Source organism: Apus apus, chromosome 2 (genome assembly GCF_020740795.1).
Source record: "Apus apus isolate bApuApu2 chromosome 2, bApuApu2.pri.cur, whole genome shotgun sequence".
NCBI classification, from domain to species: Eukaryota; Metazoa; Chordata; class Aves; order Apodiformes; family Apodidae; genus Apus; species Apus apus.
In genome coordinates this window covers 148,389,563-148,404,909 of record NC_067283.1, presented here as the reverse complement: position 1 = coordinate 148,404,909, position 15,347 = coordinate 148,389,563, and the positions used below count along the sequence as shown (strand labels likewise).

Genomic DNA, 15,347 nt, shown 5'->3' with positions numbered 1-15,347 from the left:
TTTAGATCTAGACTTTAGATCTAGACTGGAAAGAATTTAATGAAGGATGGGCAGTCACATACACCCAAATCCAGAATACGGTTAGCATAGCTCTTTTATCATACAAGCACAGTTTCACTCTACAAAGGCAGCAGACATTTGAGAAACCTACTTGGGACCTTAAAATGGGTTAAAGCAGTGGGAAAGGGATGCTGGACTGCACAAAGGTCCCTTGCAGCCCTATCCATCTCCACCTACAGACCTGTTTCCTGTCATTACTAATACTTTTTTCTGAGTAAGAAATGTCTAAAATCTTGCATCACTCTGTGCTTTCAGGGCATTTTGGGCTCAGGGCTGGCACTGAAGGTCCAGGAGCAACATCGTCAAAAACATTTTGAGAAAAGAAGAAAGCCAGCAGCTGAACTCATTCAGGTTTGTAACCACTTAAACCCTTGTGTAAAAAGTGGTGTGTATGAAGACTGCTACGTCATGTTAACAAGGACCACTGCTTACTTCCCCCCTGCCTAAATTCTGATTTCCCATTGAAGGAAGTGAGAGGCTGTGTTTATAAATGTGTCAAGTTTTTTGTTTGTTTGTTTGTTTTTTTCACATTGAGCTAGATAATCCAGTAGCCCTTGCAGTTTTGGAGGAATCCTTCATTTCACAGAATATCTTTCAGAAGAACAGTATCTTTAGAAGAAAGGGTCTCATCTTCTAGCTTCTGGAAACCAACCAACTTGTGCATCAGTGCCACAAAACCACAGAAAACAAGCTGTGGAAAAAACAATTCTTTCCAAAATCCAGGTTTTGTCAGTTCCCTTGAGTGAGAGATTTTCATAGAATCATAAAATGGTTTGGGTTGGAAGGGACCTGGAAAGTCATCTAGTTCCAGCCCTCCTACAAAGGCAGGGACAGCTTCCACTAGACTAGGTTGCACAAAGCCCTGTCTAACCTTTTATATGCAAAGTCATGTTTTTATTGATGTGAAAACAGCAATAGAAGTAACAAAATAGACAGTGATAGTTTGAATCAAGGCAAATGATGTAAATAGTATCTGTAGTTTTTAAAACCTGAAACACACCCTGAATCTCCTGTTATGTCACTGGATTATGAGAATATTCAAAGGGAAGAGACTTCTTAACTCACTTGGACATCAGTTATGGCCTTTGTTGCAAATTCAGAAAATTAAGCTTAAAATTACTAGTCTGGGGGCTGACAAATTTGACAGGAGTTACTCTTAGTAGGTGTGGAACACACCCTAATGGCAGTAAAGTAAATGGCATTATTTCCAGGGAGACAGAGAAAGTTTTTGTGGTATCAGATGGAAGTGTTGGTGCTTAAGGCTGCTCAGGATCAAACCAGTCCTCAGGAGAAACAGTCTTAAGTGGCATCCTATGCTGTTCTCATTAAAAACACTCTTTAGCAAACAGAAGGAGCTGCAGGCATGAGTGGTGAATTGAATTCACCTTTTAAATTAAAGTATCTCCACTTACCAGGTAGCTAATTTAGCTACAGTATTTTTTAGGTATGTGCTTAGAGAATTTTAATTGGAGCTAAATGCCAAAATAGAAATTGCTCAGCAAAATTTCCTCTGGTGATACACTAGATACTAAACTAGCTTAAGCACTTCCAGAAATACAGGGCAAATCCAGGAGTGCTTGAAGCTCTTTTAGACAAACCAGACAGGAGAATAAAACCAGTTTAGTCAAACGTAATGTCTTGTTAATGTGAGTGGTTCTGTCTCATATCCTTTTGGTGGTTTTCTCTCATGTTCTGTCTCTTTTACCAGCCCTCCTAGATCATCGTAACCCAGTGCCAATAATTTTGCTGTATAGTGACACTCATTAGGCATAGCTGATTAGTAATTAATTTCCAGATAGTGACTCAGCTGCATCATTATGTTCTTTGCAACAATCTGCCTGTTATCAGCCTGGGGAATAGATTTACCTAATTATTTCCTCTCCCTTGTAATTCAGGCTGCTTGGAGATACTATGCTACTAACCCCAACAGGATTGATCTAGTTGCTACCTGGAGGTTTTATGAATCAATTGTATCGTTTCCATTTTTCAGGTAAGTGCATTGTCCATCTCTCCATCATAATTTTCTGTGAAGTGTAAGTCAGGACAGGAAACAAAGACTTTATATGAAGCTTTTGTAGGTAACAGAGTTGCCTGTTAATTTCATGGCTGAGACAGAAAAGCATGGGTTTTGGCTTCTGGATCCATTTCTTCTGCCTTCCCCTGGTAGGATATATTAGGGGCACACGAGTGCCTCCCTCAGTGGCTCTCATGCTGCCATTAAACAAAAGAGAAGGCTGCCTCACCATCAGCTTTATAAGACTCTGGAGTTTATTGCCCTGAAAGTCTAAATTTCTTTATTTTTGATCCTGATAAAGTTTTTGCCTTGTATTTCAGAACTGTGCTGTTCACAGAGGTGGCCACGGGATGTGAACATGCTTAGTGCTTGTTAAAAGCTCACCTTTTGGCAACACCAATTGCTCCAGGGGATAATTCAGTGGAGGACAACCAATGTATGTTTAAAACTGTCTACCACTGAAACTCTTAACTGAAGGTTCACAAGGAAACTCTTTGAGGGAACTGGGGCATGATTTTATGCTAATCACCACCTCTGAGTTCAGTGGCAAGCATTCCTTACATAAAGGCATTCAGACTTAATGGACATCCATATGTCTGATCATCACTATTCTTGCCCATCTAACAGGCACCTTTCTCCCCTTCAGTTCTTAACATTTTAAAGTGTTGGCCCTATGAAAACCAAGACTTTTAGCTATATACTACCAGCTGCTAATAACAGACATTACTTATCCAAGTTTATGCTTTAAACTTTCATTCTGGACTTGCTGTAATGCCTCATTCTGATGAAAAGTGCCCTTAAACTACTGCTCAGCCCAAACAGAGGTCTCCACACAAAAGCTGTGCTCACTGCAGCTCTGGATGTTGCTTGAACCTGACTTGAAGACACATTCCAGGATTCATCCTTCACAAAAAGCAAATTGCAAATACTAACTCCTTTGTTTTATTCACAATACATTACTTCAGAATTGATTTTACTTTAGTCTAAGAGGAAATCTCACAGAAAAGACATGACAAGTGTTTAGTTAAGGCTCAGTACAATTGTTCCTTTGCTTTATCCCTTCTCACTCTCTATCTGCTCCCATGTTATCCATTACAGAGTAATTTCCAGAGGGTTTCTTGACCTCAGGTTTTGTTCAGAGACTAATTCTCTGGCTTGCCTGGAGTCTAGACTCATTACAGTGAACAAGCTTGAAGTCATGATATATAGGTTCTTCTGTGGTTCAAATGCAACCTGAAACTCAATAGGTGTTTTGCAAATGAAGTCCTGGGAGAGAGGGCAGGGGCACTCACTTCTCACCAAAAGCTAGATTGCCAGTTCTAGCAGCACAGATTGGTTTCAGGTACCTATATCACTTTCTTTGCTTTATGGCTAGCTGGAAAAGTAGCTTTTATTCTGCTGTCAGTTACAGTCACAGAACAAAAGAGAGATAAGCCATTAGCACTAGTTTCAAAATTTCTGTTTTAAAAAAAATCTGCTGAATTTGTTATGCAATTCTTCTCTTCATGCTTTCTTGTGATGCTTCCTCTCTTCTATAAAAGGAAAGAGCAATTGGATGGCACTGCCAGGTATGTAACTGCCGTTATCATAGCTTTGTTTTAATGCAGTTATTAGAGGATGCAGGATAAATGTTTCTTTGTGGATTCATGACCTGTTAACCAAAACTTGCTACTAACACCATAGGTAGTAATTTGAAAGTATTAACCAGTTCATTTCCTAATTGCTTGCTCTTTTCCCTATTTAACAACACATCTAAAATGCTAATTGTACAAAATGTAGTTTTGCTTGCTGATTGTATGTAAACAGCTTTATTGCCAGTTATGATTGATCATGGTCTAGATTTCTCCTGATCCATGCCTTGGCTTAGCATCCAGGTTGTTCTGGGGTGAATTTAAAGTTCTGCTTCATTTTATTGCTCAACAGTTCTGAATAGAGCAGTGTTGCAGTGTAAAGGATCAAGTCTGTGTCAATTCACCATGTGCAAATATTTCTTTATGATAAATGCAAAAGTGGATGGTGAAGATGGATCATCAGTATAGTCAATCACTCTGGCAGTACTAAAAAAATCTACATTAGGTTTCAGGCCTGGGTCCTATCCCTGCTGAGACAGATGGGAAAGCTCTCTCACTTTGGGGAATTCACAAGCAAATAGAACAAAGGAATTTTCTATCCTAATGCTCCTCAGTCACTAAAGATTACAGCAGAGCAGTCACCCTGCAAGGTCTCAAACGGAAATGATGTATTTATCATGGTGTCCAGCTAAGCTGCAGTTTCAAAATCACATAAAGTAATTCAGCCTCTTATGTCAAAAATGTTAAATACTCAAAGCTAACCTGCTATCAGTGGGTCACCCACAACGAAGGACAATAGCAATTAAAGGATACATAGTTCCATAGACTCTGCTGAAGCTATTTCCTTTTGCATCCCTATTTACAATGTAGAGAAAAGGCATGAGAATTGTAACAACATTTGAAAGGTTTTAGTCAGAGGTCAGGCCTGGATTCCAGTACCTGGCCTGATGAAAAGTTATCTTTTTGTTTTTTAAACACATGACAGCTGCAATATAGAAAGCTGGAAAAAAAACAGATTGACACTTGCTGTTCTCCTATGATTTGTGGAGGTTCAAACCTCCTTTAACTGAAAAGAAAAACCTGTCGCAAGTTTTCTTATCATCCAGGCCAGTGGTGTAGTGCTGAATTATTGGGAAGAGATTACTTCCTCCTATTGCCACTATCATCATGAGCTAACCTGCTCCTCTTCAAAGACTGCCAGGGTGGTAGCTGCCTAGTTTGTGAATCCACATGAACCTTAAGTGCTATACAACCATGGCACTGCACAGGCTAAGCAGTCATGAGCAAGCTCAGTGGCATTAACATGGCATCTGGAGATTTTAGCCATCCCCAGGGTTGGTAGCAGATGAATTTCGGCCTTGTAGGAAAGAGCTGAAATCCTTTTATGTAACTCCATGCCTTGAGCCAAAACATGTCCTGACTCAGATGCAGCAGCAGATTAAAATTAGGAAAGTGAATGATTGCTGCAGTTTGCTGTGAGTCACATACCCCCTAGAAAAGCTCCTGCACCTGCAGTGAGAGAAGAGTTCATGGAGAAGCTTTTGAGTTACTGCATCTTGCAGGCCAGTAGAAGTTGTCATTTTATGTTGAAACACTGGATTAAAAACTAAAAAGTATGACTTCCAGCTCAAAATCTTTCAAACTGTAATCCCAAGGCTCCTCGTTCTAGCTGGATATATCTCTTATGTTGTTACATAAGTCACAATAAACCTTCAGTAAACCTGCACTGTAGTGTTCCTGTTAGCAGGAATGTGTTTATGGAAAAGAAGCATTCCACAAGAGGGACTGGAAACCATCCAGGGAAACAGAAGAATGATGGTGCTTGTGGGAACATCCACGACTTCAGTAGACACAGGGCTGAGCCATAAAATCTGGTTGTTTGACAGTCTCATCTCCCATGTCTCATTAAACTCTTATTTACAAACCAGATAATTAAAAAAAAAAATAATTCCTTTTCCTCCTACAGTGATTTAGCTTAGAATGTATTACTAGTACTCCACTGCCCTTTGCATTTAAGGCTCTATTGAAATAAGTGAGCAGTAAGGGAATTAGGTCCTAGTAGAGAGAACAGTCTGTAAGTACACTCAGTCTCCAGCTTCTTGCATCAGTTAAATACTTACTAGGAGAGTTGTTGTAATAAACTACATTGTCTGAGCAGTGGTTGATAAAAGAGAGAGAAGAATTGGTCTAAAGCCTTCCCAGAAGAGTCGGAAAATTTAACTAGTAAATAAACTAAAAATGAGCCTTGGCTGTGGGAAAATTTGAGGATGGGTAGTGCTTTAAGTGGCAGGGTTTTCATTCTGTGGTACGAAAGTTCTTTAGGAACTCCACAGCAGTGGAGTTGAACTCTGTGACAGATCCTTCTAGGATTTCTCCTTGGAAGTAGGAGCTGGCATCATGGCAAAGTCACAGCTCGATGCAGCTTCTGCTTTTTAAACCATTTGGGGAAAACACAGGGAAGATAACAGAGAGGAAGAGTCAGAAGCCGGATCCCAAGGCAAGGTTGCAGGGAAAGGCTTGTGAGAGTAGAAAGCAAATTAAAATTTGGCAGCAGCCCCAGGCTTTCTTGAAGCTCCCTTTAAACTAAAACTACAGAGATATGATGAAGAGCACATTGGACTACCCTTGAGCCAGACAGTAAGCTGGCTTCTGTTGCAGTGAAGGGAAGTGGTATATCCCATGCTGCTCCCTTAAGAACAGCTATTTCCCTGTGACCAGCATAGTCCCCCAAACCAGGAGGAACTGGGACTGTGCTATTCATTGATCACTGGCAGGGAGTTTCCTGATCTTATACCAGAGATGCCACTAGCTTTTCCTTCCATAATCAATGCCTTAAACTACCTACACATGAAATCTGAGATAGAAGTTGCTCTTCTAAACGTATTGAGAAGCCTTTTCATCTGTTTAGCTCCCAAAAACAAAGATTTGTGAGAAATATATGTTAATGCTCATTTCTATTGCAGTATAGCAAAACATTTAGCAAATGTTTGGGTGTTTGACCTAAGTTTCCCAGTTTCTAGGAGGGACCTTTTGCTGGATAGGCATATTATTTATTTTGAAACAAATTTTATGTCTATGTTTGTGAAATGAAATTTTGGCCTGATTTTTCAGCACTGTTTTTGGCAGCTGTTCCACTAATTTCAATTAGTCTAAGAGGTTTGAATGAACTAGACACCAGGAGAGTGTGTTCCTTCCTAAATGTATTCTTATGTGACTGTAGAAAAGGAATTTATCCCCATTTCCTTATTTGTACAAGATAAATAATATTTCTCTACCTTTGGAAAGTTGGTTTAATTTTTATTCAGTGGCAGAATTGGTACTAGTCTTTCCTATTATGTGAGTATGAAGGAATGCATATAATATGGTGCACTTTTGTATTGCCAGGAGAAACAGCATAATGAAAATAAAATCATACTTTGCAAGGTGGAAAATTTCTCTGTCAGTATTCCTTAATACATCTGCCCAAAACAGGAAGGAGGAGAAAGCTACTCAGATCTGCACACTACATTAACTACTAATGAAAGGCTGTCCCCATTTTTTTCATAGAGCTTTTCATGGGTAACCATTAACGTCTCATCTTAACTTTTCTTCACTTTACAGTAATGTCATGTTTAGTAGGGAGTCATTCTTTGGATCAAGCCTCTCAAGAAAACTTAGGTATATACATTCAAGTAACAACTGAGCCTTACTCTTTTCATATTTCTTGCATGCCGTTCTCTGCCTGCACTTTCTGTTTTTACTACAGTAGTTCATTCAACCACCATAAAAAATAAGGGGAGATAAGGCTGAAAAGTTATTTAAACATAAAAAGAAAGTTGCATGACCTTGCAGATATTCATTGTTCTGCTCTTCAGAAAACATGGGATCTAATCCTGGCTCTGCCAATGATCTGCTTAGAAACAACTGCTTTTCTCTGTTTTCACAGAATGGGAATGATACTAACCTACTCTGCAAACCATTTAGAATTTACTGTAAGAAAAATGTACTGTAAGAGCTAAATACTATACCCACACATTCCCAACCTTGCCAACACAAATTCATGCAACCCACTTTGCATTTGAGTTCAGTGGAACAACATCCCTGCATGTGTATTTGCAGGTTCTCATTCAGCAAATTGTAAACAAGTGGATGCTTTTCATCATCTGAATAAAGTTAGTGAGATGCTAAAATACATTGCTGAACTGTGACCTCAGATGTGGGGCAAGAACTTTATCTTCTTGTAAAGAAACATAGAAAAATAATTGGTAGCATTTTAGGAATCTGAAAGACACAACTTCAGAAATACTAATATTTTTACTAATGTGTCAAGCATTTTATTCTATCCCACAGCAACATCTTGCTATCATTCAACTTTAGGTCATTGTTCTCATTCCCACTTCATTCCACAAACATGAAATCATCAACGCACAACTCAGCTTTCCTAGTCTGAGCACTCCAGCTTTTGGAGAACTGCTAGTGAAACACCTCATCTTTTCCCTGGGTGATTAGCCCATGCAAAATAGTCAAGAGGTACTGATTTTGCAGTTTGGTTTGCTTTCTAGTGGTTGATAAATGGAGATACATTTACAGCAACGCAGAGTGGGTCAACATCAATATGGTTTCTACCTATGTTGCTGGCTGCATCTGTTGGTGAGAAATATCCATTCTGTTTTCACAAAGAATTGAACATGGATGATTCTTCCTACAGATTTGTGTGATGTTGCTTATTTTTGCCCATTTCCAATCACTTTAGAAAGTGTTGGTGAGAAGAGGGGCTGAGCAAAGGCCTTTAGTGTGCATGAGGGCTCTTTCTGAAGAACATCAAAGCTGAGCCCAAGTTAGGATTTATGGTCATGTTTCTGGGAAAACAATCTGGATGTTGAGTGGGTTTGGATTTAGAGCCATGCCTACAATTAAATACCAATGAGGACATGCACAAGCAGAGTATGAAAACTGGTTGGCTCAAAGGGGATGTTTCCTTCTCAGACATCAGAAACTTGCAAGTTTAGACCTCAAGATTCAGGGGTGCGAAATGGCTTTTAAAATTAAGAATTAGTTGTTAAGGAGCTACAATCAATTATTTTGAGATCAAACAGTTTTTTTCAGTTCCTATCTATAGAAAAGATTATTATTTTATTTCCTTAAAAAGGAAAGCTGATTGACCAAAATTCATAAGTACCTCAGAAGTGCAGAATGCTCCTTGTTTTATACTAAGAAGCACACGAGCTCTCTGAGATCAACTGAATGTATTCAGTGCAGGATTTGTGGCTGTCCTCATAAAACTAGTTTCATGTTAATTTCTATTTGAAATAGTTTGAGGGAGAACACTTCTGAAAAATTCATTTAGAATGCTTGATTTCCCAAAGCTAAGTATACCCGTGTAAGCACAGCCAATAATGTAGTAAAATATTGCAGCAAATATAGCTTCCTTTTGCTTCCACTTACTTGAGACCAACTAAATCTCATTATTAGCTAAACTGCAAAAATATGGAAAAATTTCCTGATTGTTGTTACTCCTTGTTAGTTGAAAGTGATAAATGCATGGGAGAGAGCTGTTTGATTCACTGTTAGCATTAATTCATTATTTTTCTTCTCATACATGTGCCATATGTTTAAGAAACTCCAATACTAGGCAAAGCACAGAGAGGAGAGTATCTGGCTTGCATGATGGGATGTAACTGCATTATTTCCTTGCATGACTGTTTCTGGAAAAGTATTTCTAGTGCAGTGGTTCCCACTCTTTATTCTGAGCAAAGGTAAAATAGCTGCTGCAGAAGCCAGTCATCTCTTGTGTATCCAGCCACCAATTTAGTCACTCAGATGTTCCAAAATAACTCCCAGTGCTCTTTGGGAGCACAAATCTGAGAGGTGAATTGTTCTGCAGCTGGGAAGCTTTCAAGCCAAACTGTCTGCACTGCTTCTGCCTTCCTCCTTTGATGGTGGTTTGTATCTACCACAGAATTAAGGAATTCTCATTCTGGGACTCCATTTGAAGTGCAAAGATAGAGAGAACACTTTTATTCCACCACAAGGGAGGGGATGCAATAGTGTGCAAATCAAATAAGGGCAACATATCCAAGCTAGTCAGAGAAATTACTCTGCACTTGTAACAGCATGTTCAGGATCCACTTGAATCCCCTTCATTTCTAGAATTTTGAGAGGTCAGGAATGATATTTTATTGAATGTAAGGAAGCCAAATTAAGTGGGAGACATCCACTGTCCCAAGGGGAGGAAGAGTAACTAATATCAGTAGGAGGAGTATGAAAGACAAGCAGCAGTACATGAACCTGTGGGTGGGAACCACTGTCCTAGGCACTCTCATGAAGGATGATGTGATCTGCGCATGCTTCATGCTGGGACTGAGCCATGCGCATGCTGGTTACATAAAGGAGACTGTGTCATGAGAACAAATGTTTACTAAGTCTTTTTTTTAAAAAGCACAATGAAAACAAAAACCCTAGCAGACCCAGATTTCATCCCTTGGAAATTAGATTAAAGTTTTGTTTTGGTTTGTTTTGTTTCTGATGACAGCTGGTCATTATCTGGAAAGAAGCTTGGGTTTTGTTTTGGGTATTTTTGTATACAACATACTGTTGTATTTGTTCATGTGAAGCTGATGAATTATTTTCTGATGATTCTACTGCTCTGGCTGCCTGGATGTGAACACAATTATCTATGTTTCTTGCATAAAAATACTGTTCTGAATCTGAATGTTACTTTAAGGGTTACTCATAAGAATTCAGTTAATGAGGAAGCCTTCAGCTCAGGTAACTTTAGCTTAGTCTAGAGACTGTCTTATTCAATGACTTCTCATCTAGATCTTTCTGTAGTCAATAACAAGATAAAAGTTGCCCCAGCTGTAAAGTCATGCCAAAGTGAATGGAGCTGAACTGCATTCTGTAGGTTTTTAACTTCCCATTGATTATAGAAAGGGGTCTAAAGATTAATCTTACACAGGACATTTAACTTTTCACACATCTTAAAAAAAATCAGATGAGTTTTAGCTCCTAAACCTAAGGTGCTTGAGCAACAGTCTTGGGACAGCAGTTTGTTCTTATGCTTGCACTTATCGATGGGGAAAGTTGAGAAACTCCCTAGAAACAGAATTTGGAAATGCTTTTGGTTTATGTTACTTACCTTAAACAACTACTCCACTAAAAAAAAAACCAAACAAACAACAAACCAACCAATCAACCAAACAAAAACCAATAAAAAACAACCCATAAATGAGTTTGCCTACATGTGCTGTGGAAAACATCACAATCATCAGTTTGAAGGGGGCTCTAGAGATCATCTAATCCACCCCCCCCTGCTAATACAGGAAAAAAAAAATACATAAGAGTAGTATTTTGGATACTTTCCATCATCCACAGACCCTTTTCTTGATGGTCTGATCCCTGTATTTCCTTGCAATGCACTTTATGCTTCCTTGTCTTTTGGTAAGGAACACAGTTATTACAGGAGTTTTAATGGGCAAACTTTGAGAGATCTGGATATGCATTTTGAAGGACCAATCAAGCTTCTGGAGAGTAAGAGGCCATATGTAATGACAACTCTATTTTTCTAATATAGTATCAAAGTTCTCTCTATCAACAGTAGGAATCTTCTGTGTCACTTATTGTTTTGCTTCTTCATCTTTCAGGTGCTCTGTTTTAAACATATTCTCTTGAGTACTTCTGTGTAATGTCACTAAACCTCATTTTGTGACGGTTAATACATTGTTCAAAGTCAAAGTGTACTACTCGACTACGTCTTGCCTTTGAGGAAATCACCTCAACATCTGAAATTATCTGAGCTTTACTGCTAGATTTCATCCTTCTAGGAGCTTTCTTCTCATCCTGGGAGGTCTTAAAACAAGATGATTGATCTTGAAATCCTGAAGAATAAGTAGACTGTAGTGTCTCCTTTCATTTGAGATTCATCTGTCACTGTTGATCTGTTAATCCCTGCACCAGGAAAAGCTGAGCTCCACAACAAGCCTGTTGTGCATACAGTTTTTTCAGACCTAGGGAAAAATGTTTTTATTTTACTGTCACTGAATAGATCTACTCATCCTAAAACTACTTCAGTTTCTTCTTTCTTGTAGCTTATTTCATCATCTCCTTCAGTCTACAAAGATCAGCCATGATTCCAAGCATGCCTAATTGCTCTGTCTCTTTTTCTTCACATTGAAGACCTCACAAACTCACTCCCTCTATCATCTTCATGCCTGTCAGTTTCTATTGCCTGGGTGACTCATTGTTATCACCCAGCTAGATTTTTTTCTTCATTTCTTTGCATTAACAGTGATGTGCCATGATTCCAGACTCTTTTTTTACTATCCTTTTCAAAAGTAATTTCACCTTCAAACTTTGCTTTTATTTTTCATGCCCTTTCAAAATGTGCTCATTAGCTGTTGTCTTCTCCTGCATCTATTTTTCCTATAGCTGAGGGCTTAAAGAATCCAAATTTCACTGAAATGAGATGGATTTAAGACCTGTGTCTTGTAAAGCACTACTGATTTTAACTGTGACCTCTGAAAGAATAGAGAAGTGTTAGTAAGGCAGAAAAAATATCACAGGATTCTTTCTATCTCAGCAGAACACAGACTGCTTTTCGGGACCCTGCACTCACCATCAGTTTAACCTTTAGAGCACCTTGGTGGATCAATCAGATCAAGATTCTAACCCAAAAGCAAACACTATAGAAACTACTTTTTTAAACAAGTACTTAAGGGTGAACATGAGACTGCCCTATACATTCTGTGATGTCTAATTTGCCACAGATATCAACAAGTAGCATCCCATGTTTTTCAACAAAAAAAGAAGTAATCCCTGATTCTTGCTCTATACATTCGTGCTTTGTTTGTCTTTCCTCCCTGCCATTAATTTTTCAGGAAATTACACGGGGGCAAAGTCTGGGTAATATTAATACTATTCACTTAGACTGTTCTAATTCTTCAGTCAGATCGATGCTTCTATCTTCTCGTATTAGTAGCTTCAGTCCTGGTGATGCTGATTTAGCAGGACTGGCTGTGTGTTTCCTTACTTACACAAGTCCTTCTTGGATGCCACTTCCATACTTGTACACACGTGCACTTCACACGTGCAATGACAGGGCAAGTACCAGAACTTACTGGGCTGCAGAAATTGCATTCACATGTATTGTCAGGTTGTCAGCAAGAATATTCGGAAGGCCCAAAAAAACATCCTACACAAAACTTTAGTCCTTCCATCTTTTGTGACAGGGAAACACATAAAACCCTTCTGAATCAGATATATTAATCAAAAAGAGATAGTAGAGATGAGTGCCCCATTAATTAATACTGGAAGAAAAACAAAACAAACACACACAGACACAAAACACCAACAAAAAAAAAAAAACAAACAACAAACAAACAAAAAAAACCCACAGAAAACCACCCCAAAGTACCCCAGACAAAACCTTGCAACAGCCATGATATTCAACGCAGGAATTTTGTATGCTGTAAACTGCAGTATTCCTACTAGAGTCAGCACTTATAAAAGCTGCAGAATCATTACATCATTAAATCCATGTTGCCCTTATAATTTTAAGAGAAAAGTCCTAAGAACTTCCATTGTGGAGGGATACTGGCACAGAACTCTGAAATAGAAATGGATCCTTCTTTCAGGGTACACCAAAGACACCAGAGATACCAGAACACAAAAATAATCCATCTCACCAAGATAACTCCTTAAATAGAGAAAAAATAGTTCTGTGAATGCTACCCTTCACTTGCAAGGTGTGCACACAAGTCTCTGTCCTTGTCCATTATGTCCTTGCATGGTGGACCTTCCCCATGCTTGTCTCTCCTGCCAGCAAGTTTATTGGCTTCAGCTGAGCTGCACAGATTCCTCTCTGCATACCTATGAAATCTCTTTCTTCTGGTCACCATCCTTCAGCTCTGCTCCCATCTGTGGCTGTCAGAAACCTGAGAGCTGCAGTGGCTTCTTCTCTCCTTCCACTCACCCTGCCTGCCCTTCTCTCCTGCTCCTAACAGCCTCTTGACCTCTTGACTGTGTGTGCACAATTCACCTCCCCCTGGAGACATCCCACACTGTGATATCCAAGAATAGGTTACAAGACAGGCTTTCTTCCCGTGGCTTGGCCCTACATTTTTTATTTTTTTTTAAAAACAAATGTGCAATTGGCAAATATTTAAGCACCAAAGTGAACAAGCAAATTACATAATTAGATCATCTTTCACCTGTGAAGTATTCAGAGCATATTTAAGCTGATACACTCAGTAGCAAATTCCTATTCTGGTGCTCTTTTCAGTGGTGTTTGTAATTGCCTTGAAGTCATCAGGCTGCTAGAAGGGTTACTGATGCTGATAAGACAGCAAGTAGATGCAATTCTAGTTGTATGTTATGAGTGAAGGAAAAATAACTGGTCAGTAAATCTGTAAGAGGACAGTGCAAGGAATCATCAGAGGAACAAAATATGTCACTCTACTACAATTTGTATAGGTCACCTCAATTTCTAGTGTAGTGAGAGATGATTGAAAGAGAGTGGTAGAAAGAACTGCCCTACCATGTACCTAGTAATTGCTTGGCAATGCCTTCCCAGTGCTTTACTGGTAATTTATTTGGTCCACAGCACATCTGACTTTCTTTTAGTCCTGGCTATGCACATGAGTTATTCATTTAATAGCCTGTCACAGACCCAGGAGTTAAAAGAAAGCACTGAACAGGAAAAGCCAAGCATCCTTTATCATTAGACAATATAACTGCCTAAGTAGTGGTGTTTCTGTTCTTAATAATGAATCTAATGCTTCAGACATGCCACCAGAGCTGAAGCACTGACACATTGCATAGAGAGGCTAGCAACACCCTCTGGTAACATTTTCAACATTGATACAAAAAATGCTCATAAAAAGCAGTTAATTATCTATGGAGCTCAGCTGTTGCTTGCAGAGATGTTGATGTATGGTAGCCCCAGCAGTGTCCTTGTGTACAAAACATTTATTTAGCCCATTATATACTTAAAGCATCATGAAAACACCTTAAAAGTGTACAAAGGAAGAAAATGATTACTTTTGCTTATTTTGTAGCCAAAAGCTGGGTCTCTTGGATCGGGTTCGTGGTACCAATACTAAAGGAAAGCTATTTACTCCTCTGAATGTAGATGCCATTGAAGAAAGTCCTTCAAAAGAGCCTAAGAATGTTGTCTTGAATAATAAGGAGCGTTTTCGCACTGCATTCCGAATGAAAGCCTACGCTTTTTGGCAAAGCTCTGAAGGTAGCCCATCTGTGTTGATTTCTTCCTATCTGTCCCCTCTTCTCCCCATTTTACTTTGCTCTCCTGCATCTTCTGTTGAAGGTTTGTGACTTTCTGGACCAAGCATGCCTGGTCCCTGGTTTTATATGGCACATTTGGGAAATCTCCAAGAAATGGATGTTGGAGTGCAGGCAACGCAGTGCTTGAAATAAGACAGTGGGCTTCTGAAAAACAGCAATCAATGCAGTATGTAGTTAGTGGTGTGATCAACCTATTTGACGTGGAACAAGAGGGTGCACTGGGGAGTGATGTTGAGCTAAGGCAGCCCCCTCCTAAACTGCATACAGTCCTGCACTAGCCTGTGTCCAGGCTTCTCAAATATCTCCTCACTGCAATCTCTTAAAACCTTGTTTTATAGAGTCAAAAACTGCTTCCCTCCCCCTAAGACTGCCCCTCAGCAGATTTCCCTTGCGTGTCTGTGCATAATTTTTCTCAGCTTCCC

General features: G+C 39.2%; 1 protein-coding gene across 2 annotated transcripts in view; it reads left to right on the top strand.

Annotated features, from left to right (window-relative positions):
- KCNQ3 (potassium voltage-gated channel subfamily Q member 3) overlaps positions 1-15,347 on the top strand; it is a 202,474-nt gene that overhangs the window by 172,102 nt on the left and 15,025 nt on the right. The window contains exons 7-11 of one of the 2 annotated variants that reach the window (XM_051609671.1): positions 316-411; positions 1,956-2,050; positions 3,616-3,642; positions 7,246-7,302; positions 14,679-14,866. In XM_051609671.1, the coding sequence (XP_051465631.1) occupies positions 316-411; positions 1,956-2,050; positions 3,616-3,642; positions 7,246-7,302; positions 14,679-14,866 (463 nt within the window). The remainder of the gene's footprint in view (positions 1-315; positions 412-1,955; positions 2,051-3,615; positions 3,643-7,245; positions 7,303-14,678; positions 14,867-15,347) is intronic. The other variant, XM_051609672.1, reaches the window with a different exon arrangement.